The sequence below is a fragment of the Erpetoichthys calabaricus genome, chromosome 16 (genome assembly GCF_900747795.2).
Source record: "Erpetoichthys calabaricus chromosome 16, fErpCal1.3, whole genome shotgun sequence".
NCBI classification, from domain to species: domain Eukaryota; kingdom Metazoa; phylum Chordata; class Cladistia; order Polypteriformes; family Polypteridae; genus Erpetoichthys; species Erpetoichthys calabaricus.
The window spans coordinates 56,641,707-56,658,592 of record NC_041409.2 but is presented as its reverse complement, the minus strand read 5'-3'; the positions used below and the strand labels follow the sequence as shown (position 1 = coordinate 56,658,592).

Here is a 16,886-nt window from a genome sequence, read left to right as displayed (position 1 = left end):
GCTGCATCGCAACAGGCACGGATTCAAAACGAAACACCTCCCGTCTCAGACATACGTTAATGGCAGCGAAGGCTACAACGGGCTTCTCACACAGCACAGGCAAATCGATTACAGCTCCAAAACAACACGTCCCAAATACTACACATGCAACAACGCGCCTCTCAAACGGCACAAGCAAAACATACACCAGGAAAATTCATTCGGATTAATGAATGTCATTTGCAATCATTGTCATTCAGTTCACTTCCCTGAAGAAACAACTGGCAATACAAGTTATACATTTACACGTTGTTGTCAAAAGGGTCAAATTAGACTGCCTTCTTTACATTCATATACTGAATATCTACACAAGCTTATAACTGACGATGTACCTGAAAGTGAAATCTTTATCAATTACATTAGATCCTACAAATCGGAATCCACTATGAACATTAACGGTGGCACTGCACGTGACATCCGTCTTGAAAAAATGTTGTTTATTGATGAATGTTCAATGGCATGAACAAACGTTTATGAATAATAATATTCGATTTGGAGGAAAGGTACTTTTATGAGGAGGAGATTTTAGACAGTGATTAGCTATTCTTCCAGATGCCATGCACTCAGCTATTGTTCAGTGCACCTTAAAATACACAGACAATTGGCATTGCTTTCAAAAGATACAGTTAGTAAAAAAGATACGATGTCCAGAACCAGATCATAACAATTGCTTATTACAACTGAGAGATGGTACACTCACCAATACAGATGGACTTCAGCCACATATTATTACAATTCCTCAAGCCTTTATCTGCGATGACTTAGTTACAGAGAGATTTGGAACAGCAATCTCATTAGACCAAATGCCCCTTTTAGCACAACGCACTATATTATGTCCAAAAAATATTAATGTGGAAAACATAAATACCCAAGTCATTCCATTACTTCCTGGAAAGACACAACTCTTTCTAAGCTCTGACAAACTTGACTCTGATCACAACAATAACCATCTTAAATGACCTTACAAGTTCTGAGCTGGAATTACCTTTTACACTTAAACGGCGTGTACAAAGAAATTTTCAAATAAACCTTTACACTGTGCCACACACTTTATTGTTTGCTTTCTATTTGCATCATCTACACCGTCACACTATTCTATATCTCATTCATACATCACGCTCTTTGTCATTCCCAACACCAGGGGTTGGCGAGCGAAGCGAGCAGGGGGCGGAGCCCCCTAGTAAGTAATGATTGAAATAGTTTGAGTATTGCTTTGCTGAAGTTGTTCTGATACTGTTACTGACATTTAGCAATGACTGGTGATGGTTAATGAAATGAACTGTGTTCATTTAGGTTACGTTCTGTCGGGGTAATGATTAGCCCTTGACTTCTGATAGATTGTATAATCCTTTCAAAAGTAGCCATCAGGGTACGAACGCCTGAAAGGAGTAGCTGTTCCTGGCTTTTTCCTTGGATTCTGAAGTGTTGCCATTGCAGGGAAAGCAATCTGAAGACAGATCAAGACGTAAGTAAATCCCAGCAGGGACGCCTTGTTAGCAGAGTGCCTTCTTGTCCCTGGTAAGGTATCGAAGTTGAAGTAGCCAGCCTTGGCCAGTATTGAAATATTTTTGCTTTTAGTCTGAGCTTATCTGTGCTAAGTGAATATTGAATAAGTATGTTTTGCGGGACGTTTGTGTGAAAAAAGTCTGATAGTTTAGGGATTACCAGTATTAACTTATCCAGCAATATAAAAAGAACCATGAAGGATAAAGTGCCGTTCTTGGACATTTTTATATCACAAAACACAAATTTACTACATTTACAGAGAAAGAACTGTCTAAACAATCCCAAGTAACAGAATTATGTTTTAAATTAACAGGCAAAAAATACCATTTTTATCTTTTGTAAAGGTGAAGCAAAATTAAAATAATCACTTTCTAAAGAATTTAGCGTGAAAGCAAAACTCTGCAGCCAGTAGTATTCCATTTGAACTTTTATCTAATTTCTGTAATTTTTTTTTTAACTGAACTACTCAGTTGCATTCCAATTATAACATAATTTCAGATATATTTACACTAGGGGGCTCTGCCCCCTGCTCGCTTCGCTCGCCAACCCCTGGTGTTGGGTAACGCAAAATTGTTTGATGTATGCATGAGATACATTAGAGCAGGGGTCTGCAACCTTCACTATCAAAAGAGCCATTTTGCCCCCTCTTCCTCCAAAGAAAAATACTCTGGAGCCGCAAAACATAACACAGCTTATAAACTTTTAAAAGTTTTAATCTTTTTTTAGATTTTACATGTTACAACCACGGAATACAACAAACAGAAGTGCAGTGTGCATGTGTAGGGCTACTTTGAAATAAATTAAACTGAACTATGCAGGCCTATTTGGGTCCTTCCTATACCTGTGTAAAATTAAAATAAAAACTAGCCCACTTTAATATAAATAAAACATTTAGCTGTAGCTTAGCAGCTTTAAAAAAGTAAACATTAAATTCCATTTCAGTGTGCTGAATCAACTGAAGCACCTGAATATACAAAAAACCCTACATCAGCTCCGGGCCCGAAATGAATGTGTTTTGTTTTTCTGAAAAATAATAGCCTATTAAATGCTATTGTTGTCACCTGTTTAAAGTGACTGCTGTTTCTGAAGTTCGCTGCTGATCATCTCTATGTCGGGGCTGTACAATGTGACTTTGACCTTCACACAGGACTGCAGGCTCTCATGTGTGAGGCAGGAGCGATATTTGGACTTTATGAAGTTCATGCTTGAGAAAACTTGCTCACTTAAGTATGTTGTGCCAAAGATGGACAGGACTCCAAATGCATATTTTTTCATGTTCATATACGTTTCGGGAATGGCACTCCATGTGTCGAAAACAAATTTGTCGGGTTTGGGGAGGTTTTCAATATCACTCCATTTGTGCTCTTTAGCGAGAGTAGCCTTCTGACGGGTGACTTCTTCAAGATCCGCTGTCAGGCATTTGAACTTGGACACCCATTAATCTTTATCTGCTATGTCGTCCAGTTCAATTTCTAGATCGGGCTTACTCCTGTGAATGCGGATGTGTTCAGCAGGGATGGGTCGATGTCCAGGGGTGTGACAGGGAAGGAGAGAGTGTGTGTTTTTCCTTTCTGAACTCACTGAATCTTTCTCTAAATGCAGCTTGCATTTTCTGAACAATTTTCCGTTTGTTTTTAAAGTCGGAGAATAGATGCTCTGATATTTTTATGAACGATTCTTTCATGTATTCTCCGTCTGTGAACGGCTTACCCCTCCTTACGATCTGTTGAGCTGCCACAAAACTAGCGGCTGTAGTTGACTGTGTAGAAGTGATCCACTTTTTGAAAGTATGTTTGCTCTGTTCAGCTTTCCGTTGCAGTTCCGAAATTGCTCTCTTTCGCTTATCTTCACTTGGGTATTTTTCAGTGAATGCTGAGAGCTTGTTTTGAAAATGTCTTTCAACGTTACATTTTTTGTTGTTCGATAATTTATCGCCACATATTAAGCACACCGGTAAGCCAGCGTCGTTGGCGGTGAAGGCAAATGCTTCTGTCCACGCAGAATTAAACTCTCTAAATTAGATGTTAAAATGTATAACAGTAGTAGTAGTAGTAAATAAACATATATATATATATATATAAATACAAGTTAAATTAAGAAATTGCCATTATTCATTTTCATGGTTTTTATTTTTTTGTCAAGGCCAAAGGGAGCCACTGCAAGGAGGCTGAAGAGCCGCATGTGGCTCCAGAGCCGCGGGTTGCCGACCCCTGCATTAGAGTGTAAAGGTGTAGATGATGCATATAGGAAGTAAAGAACGTATTGTATGGTAAATCACAAAGATTTATTGGAATATCTCTTTATATACAATATTTGTATTAAAGATGGTTTGTTGTCCTTGAATGAGTTTTCCTTGGTTTGGAGTATTTATAACTTTAACTTTAATGTCAGATGAACGCCGAACTCATGAGAAGGCTACATAAAGTTGTCCATGTCCAAATACGCACTCAGAGAGGTATATGCCAACTTTGTCCATGGTCTGTCCTTGGGATTTGTTGATTGTCATGGCAAATGCAGGTTTAATGGGAAATTGGCGTCGCCCAAGTGTAAATGGTAATTCAAGGGCAGAACTTGTAAGGTCAATTTTAGGAATTGCAACAGTATTGTTAGGATGTGATCCTGTAAGTATTTTTGCTTCAATAACATTGTCATGGTGTTGATGACTAAACGTGTACCGTTGCATAAACCCTGTTTAGTATTAAGGTTTCTTAATAGCATGACAATTGTTCCGATTTTAAGGTTAAGATTGTGTTGTGGTAATCCGGCTGGGTTAATAGTGTTCAGATATTCTAAAGGGAAATTAAGATGTTCAATCTCGTCTTCAGAATCAACTTTGTCAGTACTTAGAAAGAGGTGGCTTTCTCCAGGAAGTAATGCAATGACTTGGTTATTTATGTGATCAACATCAATATTCTTTGGACATAATATAGCCCGTTGCGTTAACAGTGGTATCTGGTCTATTGTTTTGGAGCCGTGAGCGTAACTCCATTAGTTCTTCCTTGTTTAGTGTTAGTAATATGGATAATGGATTGCACTTACTGTTAATACGTAGCGTTTTCTGTGGTTGAATTGTTAATAATGTATGACTGTAATGTGATGATTCACTTATGCTATATAGTTTTCACGTGTGAGGATGACAAACCTTTAATACGGAGTGTCCATTTATTCTTATTACCCATCAGGTGTTGTGCCTGTGTTTTGTGTGGTTGCACTGTTAATATTGTATCACTGTAAAGTGATTCAAGTATGTTGTGGAGTCCGTATTTGTGGGGTTTCTGTACTATATCGTGTTTTTGCTTGCAGGTCATTAGAGGTGCGTGGATCATGCTGTGTAGTGTGTTTGCGTACTATCTTGCGCTTTCCGTACTCCAATTGATTTGTGACCCTTTCTGGACTCCGTAGTTTGTCCTGTTTTATTCTGGGGTGGCGTATTATGTCGGGTTTGATTTGTGAACCTTTCTCGACTCCGTATTCTGTCCCGTTTTACTCTGGGGTTGGGCGCTGACTCCTGTTGTTTGTGTGGTTATGTCGTTCGTAGTCTCTGTGGACTCCGTAGTCTGTGGGGGGGTTTGTGTGGCACACCAAGCAGCACGTTATTCCTAACTTCACTCAGCAGTAGTGCCACGCACAATATGGCGTTGACGCCTGCGCCTTCACTACGCATTAGTGCCACTCACAATATGGCGGCAACGCCTGCGCCTTCCGTATTATGTCGGGTTTCACCATGCTGTGTAGGCGCCTTTGCCTTTCGTACTTTCCCGCGCCTTCCGACGCGCGATGTAGGTGCCTGCACCTTCCGGGTCTGCCTCCGCTGTGTGGTGTGGACGTTTAACTGTCGTTGTTTCCGCCTTTATATTCTGTCCCTCGCTGTGCATGTGTTTCGTGCCTAGGTTTTTTTGAAGCTGATGCATTCCAGTTTTCATCATCTGTAACCTGCTCTCCATGTGTTTGTCCCCGTTCTTTAACTAATTTATGACATTTTACTTTGTTTCCTACTCTGTCTTTTATTTCTGACCTCGCTTTATCCTGCTTGCGGCATGTCAGACGGTTCGTAGTCTCTCCCGTTTCACTCTGGGGAGGGGAGCTTTGTGTGGCGCCTGCGCACTATGTCTCCTGCGTCCACGGGCAGGTCCCTGCGTCCATATCCGGTTTACCATTCTCGTTTAGTAATATGGATTAAAATGCTTTTGAATACTCTAAACATCTGAAAGACTCAGAATTTTACCTTATGATGGTGTACACTGAAAACTGGAATGACTGACAAAGCAAATGCCAGACAGGTGTGCCTCAGAACACAAGGGCTGTTGGTGAACTTAAAGATACGTATAGCTTTGAAACTTTAAATTTGTTAGTTTTTCTTTACTGTTAATAATTACAGAACATGTGTTTATCAAATAGAAATACTGTCATCAGTTAAAAAAAAAAAAACTGTACCCCAATATATATCATTATTAATTAAAAGCCTATGTTAATACAAGGTGAGACACAAAAATAACTGGACTGGGCTTGGGGCTTTTCTGAAAAACCATCTGGAGGTCGGCCGAACATGAATCTTAGAACTATATCCCCTCCTACACACCCTCTCAAACTGCCGACCTGCTAGGTATATCCTGTGAATAGCCCAGTCAGTATTTGCACAACAATCGCTACACGAGTCACTGCGATAATGTCAGCTGAAAAAAATCGAACAGTAAATCAACTTCAAATTTCTCACGAAATTGAACAAAATGGCTACAGAAACTTATCAAATGATAAACACAGTGTACAGTGATAACAGTTTGTCTTGCGCACAAGTTTTTTGAGTGGCACAAATGTTTCAAGGAAGGATAAGAAAATGTGGAAGATGTTCAACACCCAGGTCGCTCACGCTCATCTTGAACAGATGAAAACATCAAAACGGTGAATCAGATTGTTTGAAATGATCGTACTGCTTATTCCATAAAGCAGTTTTGACTGACAAAAACATTCCTGTCCACAACCACCCTCCCTATTCACCCAATTTAGCTCCCTGTGAATTTTAGTTGTTCCCGAAAATCAAAAGTGACCTGAAGGGAACACATTTTTCTTCAGTGGATGAAGTGAAGACAGAAACGGTAAGCCTGTTGAAGCACTTCAAGCAAAAAGACTTCCAGCACTGTTTCAATCAATGGAAGATACGTTTGGAGCAGTGTAGATATCGGGAGGGGGAGTATATAGAAGGTCACAATGTTTAAAATGCTGCAATTCATCAATAAATATATATTTTTTTTACCAATACGGTTATTTTTGTGTCTCGCCTCGTATACAGATTATAAGTGATGTTATAATCACTTTGGCACTTCAACAGTTCTAATTAATACTGTATCTAGACGATCACTGAGCTAAATCTTCACTAAAAGCATCTGGCTCATTTCATATATTGTCAAAAACTCCTAGCTAAAAGGGAGGAAGGAATGCATAATTCCACAAAAATGGTTTAGATTTGTTCAGGAAATGTGAGTGATTCATATTTACTGCTGAGTCTATGAGCTTTTTGGAAAAAAGTCCTCTATACTTATATTCACAAACAACCAAAAAGGACCACCTGGAAGCTGCTGATCCTCCACAACTGTGAAAGCCAATGAAGTGTCTCACCGAATAAGACACAATTGTACAGAGCCATTTAGAAACTGTCATGCTACGTATGTGTTTGATCCTTATGCCTGTAAAAGGTAAGAGCGGATGCTTAGCTCCAGGGAGCTAAAAGGAAGTCTTTTATGGTTGTCTTATGGATGAATTATTGAAAGTATTGTTGGAGTCCTGCATCCCTAATGGGTCAATGGTAGCAAATCTGACCCACAGTGTATTAGTTTCAATACGTAGTAACCATGGGATTATTAGAAGCAGGCTTTGGATCATGAAAGTTAAAATAAGCAGACTGTAAGTGAAGCCTGGAGTATTGCTACCACAAGAATCTGCTTAGGGTGTGGAGTTTAAAAAGGACAAGCTCAGTTACTGGATGCACTCTGGACCCCCAGAAGTTTGTAGCAAAAGAGACAATTAAAATAAAACCAAGTGCCATTATGGACAATGCTGCACATCCTCTTTGTGACATACTAACAGTAAGGACTTTCAGCCAATGAATTATTTAGCAGAAGTACATGAAGAAACACTACTGGGGCTCCTTTACACCAACAGCAATACGCCTGCATGATACCTCACTGGGACTGGAATAGCCAAGGTGGAAGTTGTCTTTCTTTTTAATTTTCTTGCTTTATAGTCATAATGGCGTATGTTCAGACCAAAAGTGTGTATGAATATGTATTTATTTATTTACTTATGCATTTGTTTATTTATCTGTAAAAAGCCAACTTTCCCACTGGGGACAAATAAAGTTCTATCTATCTAAATCTTTGATCAGAGCTTCAGGAGCTTGGCTCTTAAACTGCCTGTTAGCATGGCCACATTCTTATAGATAAGATGATGTTTGGGAGTTGAGTTGTTAGTAAACTTAATGTCAAAGGAGAACAAGGTTAAAGGTTTTTTTCCATGCTGAAAAGAAACATAGGCAAAAGACAAAACATTTTGACTGTTTAGCCTTCGTTGGGTATGCAACTGAAAGGGCAGGTAACATAAACAGAAGGGGAAAGAGGGAAGAGAGCCAGGGCAGATGAAGGAAGAAAAGGTGAGAGTATGTGTGAAAAATCTGCAATTAGAGATGATGAGGTGAGAAATGAAATTTCAGGTTAAGTCAGTCATTAAGACCTGTACAAATATGTAATGCTAGGCTAAGAATAAGCTTAGCTTCTTTTGCTGTTTGTTGAAAAGTGTCTGTGAAGCCCTGTGAAAGAACACAAACAGAGAAATGAGTGTGGCTTTGATTAAGGGGGTGAAGTTTTCTACAATTTTAGCAGCTTGAATGTATTTCCAGAAATGGTCTACTAGCCATCTCCCTGTTTGACCTATGTCGATGGCTAGACACTTCTTACAAGAAATTCGGTAAATAAGATTTGTAGACTTCCAAGAGGCCTGTTCTTTTAATATTGAATTTACCAGAGGGAGCAGATACAGTGGTATTGTTGGACACATATCTGCAAGTAACAGCAGTTCCTGTTTCAGCTCAAACAAGCTGGTAGGGACTATGACTATACTCTGTGTAGTGAGCTGTGGACAAGAAAGTTGCGTAAGTTAGGAGATTGACTGAAGAAGATCAAGGAAGGATTAGGGGGGGAAAAAGCCTCATGTTTACGGTTCACTCTACAAAATGGGAACATTTTGTTTAATAACCTGTGGGAGAGATTGAGTGTTAGGGTGGAATGGAAGGTTGAATTGACTGTGAATTTCATTAATGAAGCTCCTTTTTGAGAGGATGATACGAGGTCTGTTTCTGCTTAATTGAGGGCCCTGTCTGCAACACGCAAAGGGTAGCTTCTATTAATGAAGAAACTCCTGTTCTGTGTGTTTCTATACAGAAAGGTATTCTCATCACAGTGGTGGCAGAGTCTAAGGAACTGTGAAACAGGTAAAGATGCCGGAAATGGATGGAGCCATAGAGAAGTCTCATATCTATCTAAGACTGTCGAGGAAAGCTGAAATATGAGTAGAGGGACAGTTGCATGTAGAAACAATTGGGAGCCCAGGATTGTCTGGTTTATGGATTTTGGGACGAAGATACATTTTGAGATATCTGTGGGTTTTCAACAATAAGGCAGTTTGTATAGGGATGCACTTCTTTTCAGCTGATGGAAGAGGAACAGTAGAACTTACCTCCTGCTGGTAATCATCATCTGTCAAGTCCTGGGAAGATAGGCAGCTATACTGGGGATGCAGTCCTACCATGACTCCACCTGATCAAACTGCTGCCGTTTCTTATAACATTGAGCTGTAGTTTACAAAGTACACTGTGGTGAATTTTTTTAATCTTTTGTTTATTCATCAATTAATTTTTTACTTGCACTGATGTGTTTTCTGATTTCATTTGTTTAATTATAGTTATCCTTGCCTGCCTACTTGGTGTCCCAGAATATTGGGCTTTGACAAAATATTGCATTATGGCTGAATCTATTCAGATGATGCACCTCCACAAAAATGAGAAATTTACTTCAACTGAAGAGATACGGAGGTCACTTTTCAGTTATGCAGAAACATTTATAAGCTAGTGTGCAAAGTGTACAAGTATGTTTAATTATTTCCCGAAAGAAAGAAAGGTGTTTTATTTTGTTGCTTTATTGCTTTTGAAGCTACGTTTTTTGCTCTTTGAACCTGCCCAATGGAATGAAGAAGGAAGCAACCCTGTCTTATACAGTTCTATAACACACAGTAAACCAGAACAATTTTCATCTATTTGACATAAATCATAGTACCATAAGACTATTTATTTCATTATAATTGAGATATACCAGTTAACAACAAAGGTAGGAAAAGTAAAATGTCCAGTGAATACCATTTCAGAAAACAGTAAACTTCTGAGGAGGTTCACAGTGGATTATAGTAAGCAAACACACAGTCAAACTCAGTTGCAAGTCTGATGAAACACAGTTCACCGCCTATTCCCTGCTGGACATTCTACTGTTATATGTACATGCTGGGCAGTTTAAAGAGGCTAAATCATTTCATCTTAATATTCCAAGGTTCCTAATATTTCTGATGTCTCTTCCCATGTTCATGAGCAACTAACTAGTAATACTGAAGTGGCACAAAGTGAGAAGAGAAAGAGAACAGAGAAGAATCAGTAACAATTCGTAATGATTATCATACTTGTATTTTTGTACAAATAACTAGGATAAAGTAGCTAGTCTACGGCCTAACCTGGAATGTCAGGATGCTGCATTGAGCATGTGCTACACAAATAGGAAGCTCATGTACCATGTCTCAGGACCTGTAAGTATAGGCTAAGCCCCTCCCCCATTGTGCATTAATCCTTGGAAACTTTAGCAGGCCATCACCTTCATAATGACAACGTATTGTTTATCTCGGTTTGCATGTATTGATAAGTAAGTAGGGCCCAGGCCAGGTGTGTTAGCCTCGGATCCTGGAGGGCTGCAGTAGCTACAGATTTTCATTCCAGCTATTTTCTTAATTAGTAACTAACTAGTACTATTAATGGAACCCGCTTGTTTTTCCCTTAATTTTAATAGACTTGCTTTTTCAGATTCAGATTTTTTTTTTTTTTTTTTTAATGTTTTAAGCAGCAGCCAAACAATAATGAGCTTCAAAGTAGGCTAATAGTTTTAGAACTGTCTGGTGTGGCAGATGGTGCCACTGAATGAAATAATATACTACAGTAATAAGCAATTGCCTGCAGAGAAAACTGTAACCCTCCCAAAACTAAGCTGAGACCAGTGAGTTAAGGCCATGTCACATTAAACAAAATCTCTAGCGATTTTTCAGTCATAGCCTCCATTTACATAATGTTAATGAGTCAAAGGTACTCCCATGCAGCCAGTTGCGTAATCTGACTTCCTGAACAACTCATTCTGACAAAATAGGACAGGTTTAATTTTGTGTTTGGTTGTAGGGGTGGGCGGTCTTTATTCATTTGTTGACAGCTCTCATACACAGAACTTGGGTGTTTTTGGACCTCTTAGTCAGAAGAGAAGCTCTTCTTTCTGATGTCTCGTGTTCTACATACCACAACAGAATGGAAATGGAAAAAAGGGGCCAAGATTGCACCTGAAGTTGTTGTACCTGTTAACCTCTTATTACAGTGCCAACTCTGTCAGGCAGCACTTTATCGACTGTCAGAGAAAAGAGGTGAGCATAGCTGCACTGGGAGGTTGGCACACAGTTTGATATGCCCAGTGATTGTCAGGTGTTTAAATTGACATGATCCAGTGTCGAGATCAGTAATTGCAGACATGTAATTTGACAGCAGCAGTCATTTGTTGTCTCTCTCTGAATTTCATTAGTGTTTAACTGCTGAGTAAGGGGAAAAAAAGGGGCTCTAAAATTTAAAACGCAAGTTGGTTAAAAATAAAGTAGCATATTTCTCGTTTGTTCGCTTGGCTGATTGGTTACTAATTAAGAAAGTGGATGGAAAAATAACCTGCGGGCACTATGGTCCAGGATCTCATTTTGATGCCCCCAGCCTAGGCCATTTAAAGTTTATATGTAAGGAGAAGAATTTTAAAAACAGGCCTAACCTTAACTGGAAGCCACTATAAAGACTTAAGAAGAGGACTTATGTGGGTGGACTTCCTAAGCCCAGTGGTGATTTTTGCAACTGCATTTTCAAATTACCCGAAAGCTGCAAGTAGAATGATTTGAGCAGCCTGTGAATAACACTTTGCAGTAATCCGTTCTTCTAGAAATGAACGCATGAATTAACATCTGTATGTTCTGTTTACTTAGAAAAAGTGTCCACCTTGTTGCTGCAGTATTTGTGTAAGTGCGCATGTCCCGCCACTTCCCAACTCAGAAATCCCAAGCATTGATGGTGTTCTGCTGTCTGTAGCCTTAATTGTCATCCTCACTGGAGAAGCCATGCAAATAAACTAAGACAATATTTTACAAAGAAGTGGAGACCATTCAGTTCTTCTTAGCTCACTTGTTTACCTACCAGATGCTTTCTGGAAGGAAGTTTAAATCTTATTTTTATTATAGACACAATCATATTGACACCATGTATATATTTTTTCCTTTAATGCATTCATTTCTATATTGTGTGCCTTGTTCAGCAGTTACAGGGCTGCATTTGGCCACGTTGATTCATGTTTACTTCTTTTGAGTCCTGTTATCTCCTACAAGGCACAATCTTCTTAATATTTCTAGCAAAAACTTGAAAATCCTGACTGCACAGTTTTACAATTAAATGCTTACAAGAAAAATCTTATTATCCAAAAGTTCTTGAAAACGACATAAACCAAGAAAATTATACAGAAGATGTCAACTGAGCTGAGTTGATTTGTGTCCACCGACCTCCAAAGTTGATAGGTCTTCTAGTTGTCTTCTTGGTGACAGGTGATATCTATTTGCTTCGACTTTGTAAAACTTGCTCTAGGTGCCTCAAGAGCTTAAGATTATGGGAAAAGCTTTTTGATAAAAATATATTTATATTACTGTAATTTAAAAAAAAATGTTTAAAACAAACCAACATCGATCTCTGTGTGTTCACTTACTTCACTGCATATGTGTTTACATTGCTATGTTCCTCTGTTCTTGTGAAATAAAATATTTCTTTTAACACAGAATTTATCATTTTCTGTTGTAGAGCAAGATCGAATCCCTGTGATGCGGGGACAGTGGTTCATTGATGGTACCTGGCTGCCTCTGGAGGAAGATGAGAGTGACCTCATAGAGCTGGAGCATTTGAGACGCTTCCGAGGGCATCAAGTACAGGACAGCTTTGATACAGACATAGTGGCAAAGCCTGTGGACAGTAAGGATGGTAAGTGTAAACTGTAGTCACTTTAATAGCCATTAAATGATCAAGGTATTGGTAAACTTTATTATCCAAAAATGATAATTCAGATGATTGTATATGCTACAATTTAATAAAGGGAAGCAAAAGCATACGGTAAGATAACAGGAACCTGCTATATAATTTTTTCTGAGCTGCTCTTTTCCATTGGGCAGGATAAAACACTAACAATTGCAGATAATTTCTTATGCCATGATGTAGAGATGTTTCCACATTGTAGAATTTTATTACTTGTCAAAGTACTGAAATTGACTTGATAGTGCAAAGAATGAGAACTATCATTTACATTTTGGGGCATGGTCTGTATATAGTTCTTCCAAAGGTAATTGATCAGCGTGGATCACAATTCTTGCTGTTTTAGTAATACATTGAAGTTTAGTTTTCTCTTCAGCGTGAAAGTTTTAAGGGAGGTCAGCCCAGAGGACAGAACAGAACACTCTGCCTTAAAGCTACATAGTACATACTTCACTGAAGGTTCAGTTTACATAAGAATCCTACATAAGAATATCCTATATTGAAATTTCTTCACTGTACCTGGGGAACTATAGTAAAATTTCAGTTAACCCATAACCTGAATTCTTAAATATTTATCAGATGCAATGTGTTCAACCATTCTCCATTTGCTTGAGAATTCTGTTTCATTGTTTGTTTGTTTCATTGTTTCAATTATCAGTGTATCAGTAAATTAAATTTTGACATCTAACTTTTAAAGCATTCCTTGATTGAAGTGTCAGGTTATAAACAAATACATACAGTACACCCATCTCTAGTTTAGTATCGTCATATTTAAAAATTTCCAAATCAGTGATTACCCCCAACAGTATTTATTTGTAAAATGTATCATATTGGGAAGAGAATTCATTCTTGTGAGTAAGTTTGAAAGTGTAGAGTTCAGTCTTATTCTTTGGCTTTCATTCATAAGAAAATCATATAACCCTGTGATGAGTGGACCATGGCTCAGGGTGACTTTTTAAATAAATAATCGTACTCCCATAAAGGTGTAGAACCACAATCAGGTGTGGGTGTGCGTGAGTGCATTTTGATCCACGGTTAATTGAGGTTATGCCGCAATCACATGCATAGGAGGGCGGATCAGTCAGGCACCTCAGTGGGACATTGGAGAGAATGGCTCCTCATACCTGCACTGAATTAGGCAGCAGAGTTAAAAGGAACCTGCACATGACGAAAGGGGAAATGAAATGAAAGGAGAGCTTAGAGAGAGCAGAAGTGAAAGGAAGAGAAGGACAGGAGCGAGCGAGAGTCAGTGCGATGAAAAGGAAGCAGGTGGACGGGAATGGAGCCCCAGGGAAAGGAGCGTGTGGCTGAGGGTTACTCCTGTTGAGCATGGGAGCAGGATCAACGCACTACTCTTTGTCTAGAATGCTACAGTTTATTTGAGCCCTTAGGGTAAAATTTCTCTCAAGATTTAGACAAGCTGTTACTTTATACCAACAATATTTCCAGCTCTTACAATGATGCTCTTGACAATTTCAAACAAGTTTGTTTTTTTGTGCTATTTTACTTTTTTACATGAAAAATTCACACACAACTATCACTGTAAACAGGAGTGTCTCTTTACCTTAGGAAAAATTGTTTCAAGACTGTATATTAAAATATGTTATTTTCAATTTCCTTTTGTCATTCCTAACATATCTCAGAAATACAGAAGTCATGTTTTCTGAAATTGAAACCTTTCACATATATGGACCGATGCGTACTGACTGCATTTTAAACCACAAGACATGCAGTATTTTTTAATTAAAAAAAGAAAGCTTCATTTTTTAACACTGTTTTCTGTGCCAAATTCATGTATATCATTATTTGTTGAAGTCATAACTTGTACTTGAAAAATATTGCACTTACCCTTCAAACCAAATAAGTCATGGAGACAATATTACAGGGGTCTCCATCCTTTTTTCCCCTGAGAGCTACTTTTACAAAATGTTTTCTAACGTTTATTCTCATAGCTTATTTCAGCCCAAACAAACTGAATAAACTTGTTTTGCCCAAACATTTACAAAATTTTGGTGTCCACAACTCACATTTTGTATTAAAACATCACAAAAAATATTTAGTTCACCTGCGAGTGCATTTTGTACATCTGTATGCATTTTCTAGTGTATCTCACACTGAGATGAATGGCATTGCATGGAGTCAACAAGAGAGGTGTATGGTGGAATGTAGCCACTTAGGTTCACACTTATGGAGTCATTTAAATGTTCATCTGTCAGTCTTGTTCTGAACTTTGGTTTCATGACATTCATGTCAGAAAAGGCAGACTCACAGAGACCCAATCAAAGCAGACATTTTCAGAGCTGCTTAGTGAAGATTCTTATAGTTATCTGGCTCTACTAAGCTCCAGAATTGCTGAGAATGCTTTTGAGACTTTAACTGCACATTATTTTGAAGGTTTACTAATGTATCTTCTTCTATAATATGCTACTGTGGCTGTTCGTTTGTCTGTCCAGGATTTTAAATCACCTGTAGCTTGCAAACCGTTTCACCTATTGACTTGAAATTTGGTACAGATATACTACGTGACGTCTACTATCCGCTTTCGGGGTGATGATTTTATTACTATTTTTATTTTAATTTCATTTTATTGTGGAATCAACTCTCGGCAGCACGGTGCAGGGCAGCCGTGCAGCGCATGCGTACGGGCGCCATTCTCATTCCCTACCACCTTCGCTAATCATTCTTGAGGCAGATTGAAGACTTAAGTGCCAGATTAAGTGAAAGGTTAAAGAAAACGTACTAAGTAATTGCAACACAAAAACTAACTTAATCAATTTTAACGCGAAAAGATGCCGACGAAAGAGAAGCAGCGGGCCGCTAGGGTGGAGAAAAGAAGAGCTGCTCATGAAGCAGCAAGCACATCAACTTCTGAGCAAACGAATGCTAAACGTACAGAGAAAGAGGATGAATACTATGAATGTCCAAGTCAAGTGTATTCACTGCACGCTGTTACTGGTAATATATAAAATCCAATGTCTCTCTGTCTGTATGTCTGTCCACTTTTCACGAGAGAACTACTTAACGGAATTTAGATCGGGTTTTTTTTCTATAATTTGCTTGAACATTCCGGTTGATTTTGCGACTTTTCTCATTTCGCTATGTATCATAGTTCGCTTGAGGTACCGATTTATTTGCGCGAATCCGACAAACACAAAGCGGGCTGAGGGGAGGGGCCTTCCTCACTCACTCGCCAGCTTCAGGGCATGTTCCTTAACTCTGCTTAGCTAGCGAATGTGAGAACAATTGAATTCAACTTTGATATTTAAAATAAAGTGTTACTTAGGTCCTGCGGTGGGTTGGCACCCTGCCCAGGATTGGTTCCTGCCTTGTGCCCTGTGTTGGCTGGGATTGGCTCCAGCAGACCCCCGTGACCCTGTGTTCGGATTCAGCGGGTTGGAAAATGGATGGATGGATGTTACTTAGGTCTTGATGAGTTTGAGTCCAGATATTCTCTTAAGTGTATGCCGCATTGAAAAGATAGATTGAAATTCAGATTGTGGATCGTAATTTTGTGTTCAAAGGATCGTGATATGATTTTTTTGAAAGATCACCCACCCCTAATTTGACTAATGAAGTTTTCAAATTTATGTAGGATTCATTAACCCTTTGGCAAGCTACTTAGAAAGGGGTTGCCAGCTACCAGTAGCTCACGAGCGACGTGTTGGAGACCCCTGCCATATTATATGTACTACTGAGTAATCTAGAGGAAGATTCACCAGAAAATTACTGCCTACAGGGTTAAGTAATGCACTTTGATAATTTTTTATTCACAAAGTGACTCCAAGACAAACATTTCAGCATAAGGGAAATTTGTTTATACTTCAGATGTAAGAGTTTAGAAAATCATAGCTTTCTACCAAACTTAATTATTCTGAGGTCATCATTCAGTTATATGAAGTTATGGATTATGTTGTGTACATCAGTATACACATTTGTAAAGTTTTTAATT

At 38.7% G+C, this 16,886-nt stretch overlaps 1 protein-coding gene across 1 annotated transcript in view; it reads left to right on the top strand.

Moving 5' to 3' along the window:
- LOC114666581 (phospholipase DDHD1-like) overlaps positions 1-16,886 on the top strand; it is a 163,686-nt gene that overhangs the window by 35,789 nt on the left and 111,011 nt on the right. Inside the window, 1 exon segment of the mRNA XM_028821487.2 lies at positions 12,713-12,889. Coding sequence (XP_028677320.1) covers positions 12,713-12,889 — 177 coding nt within the window.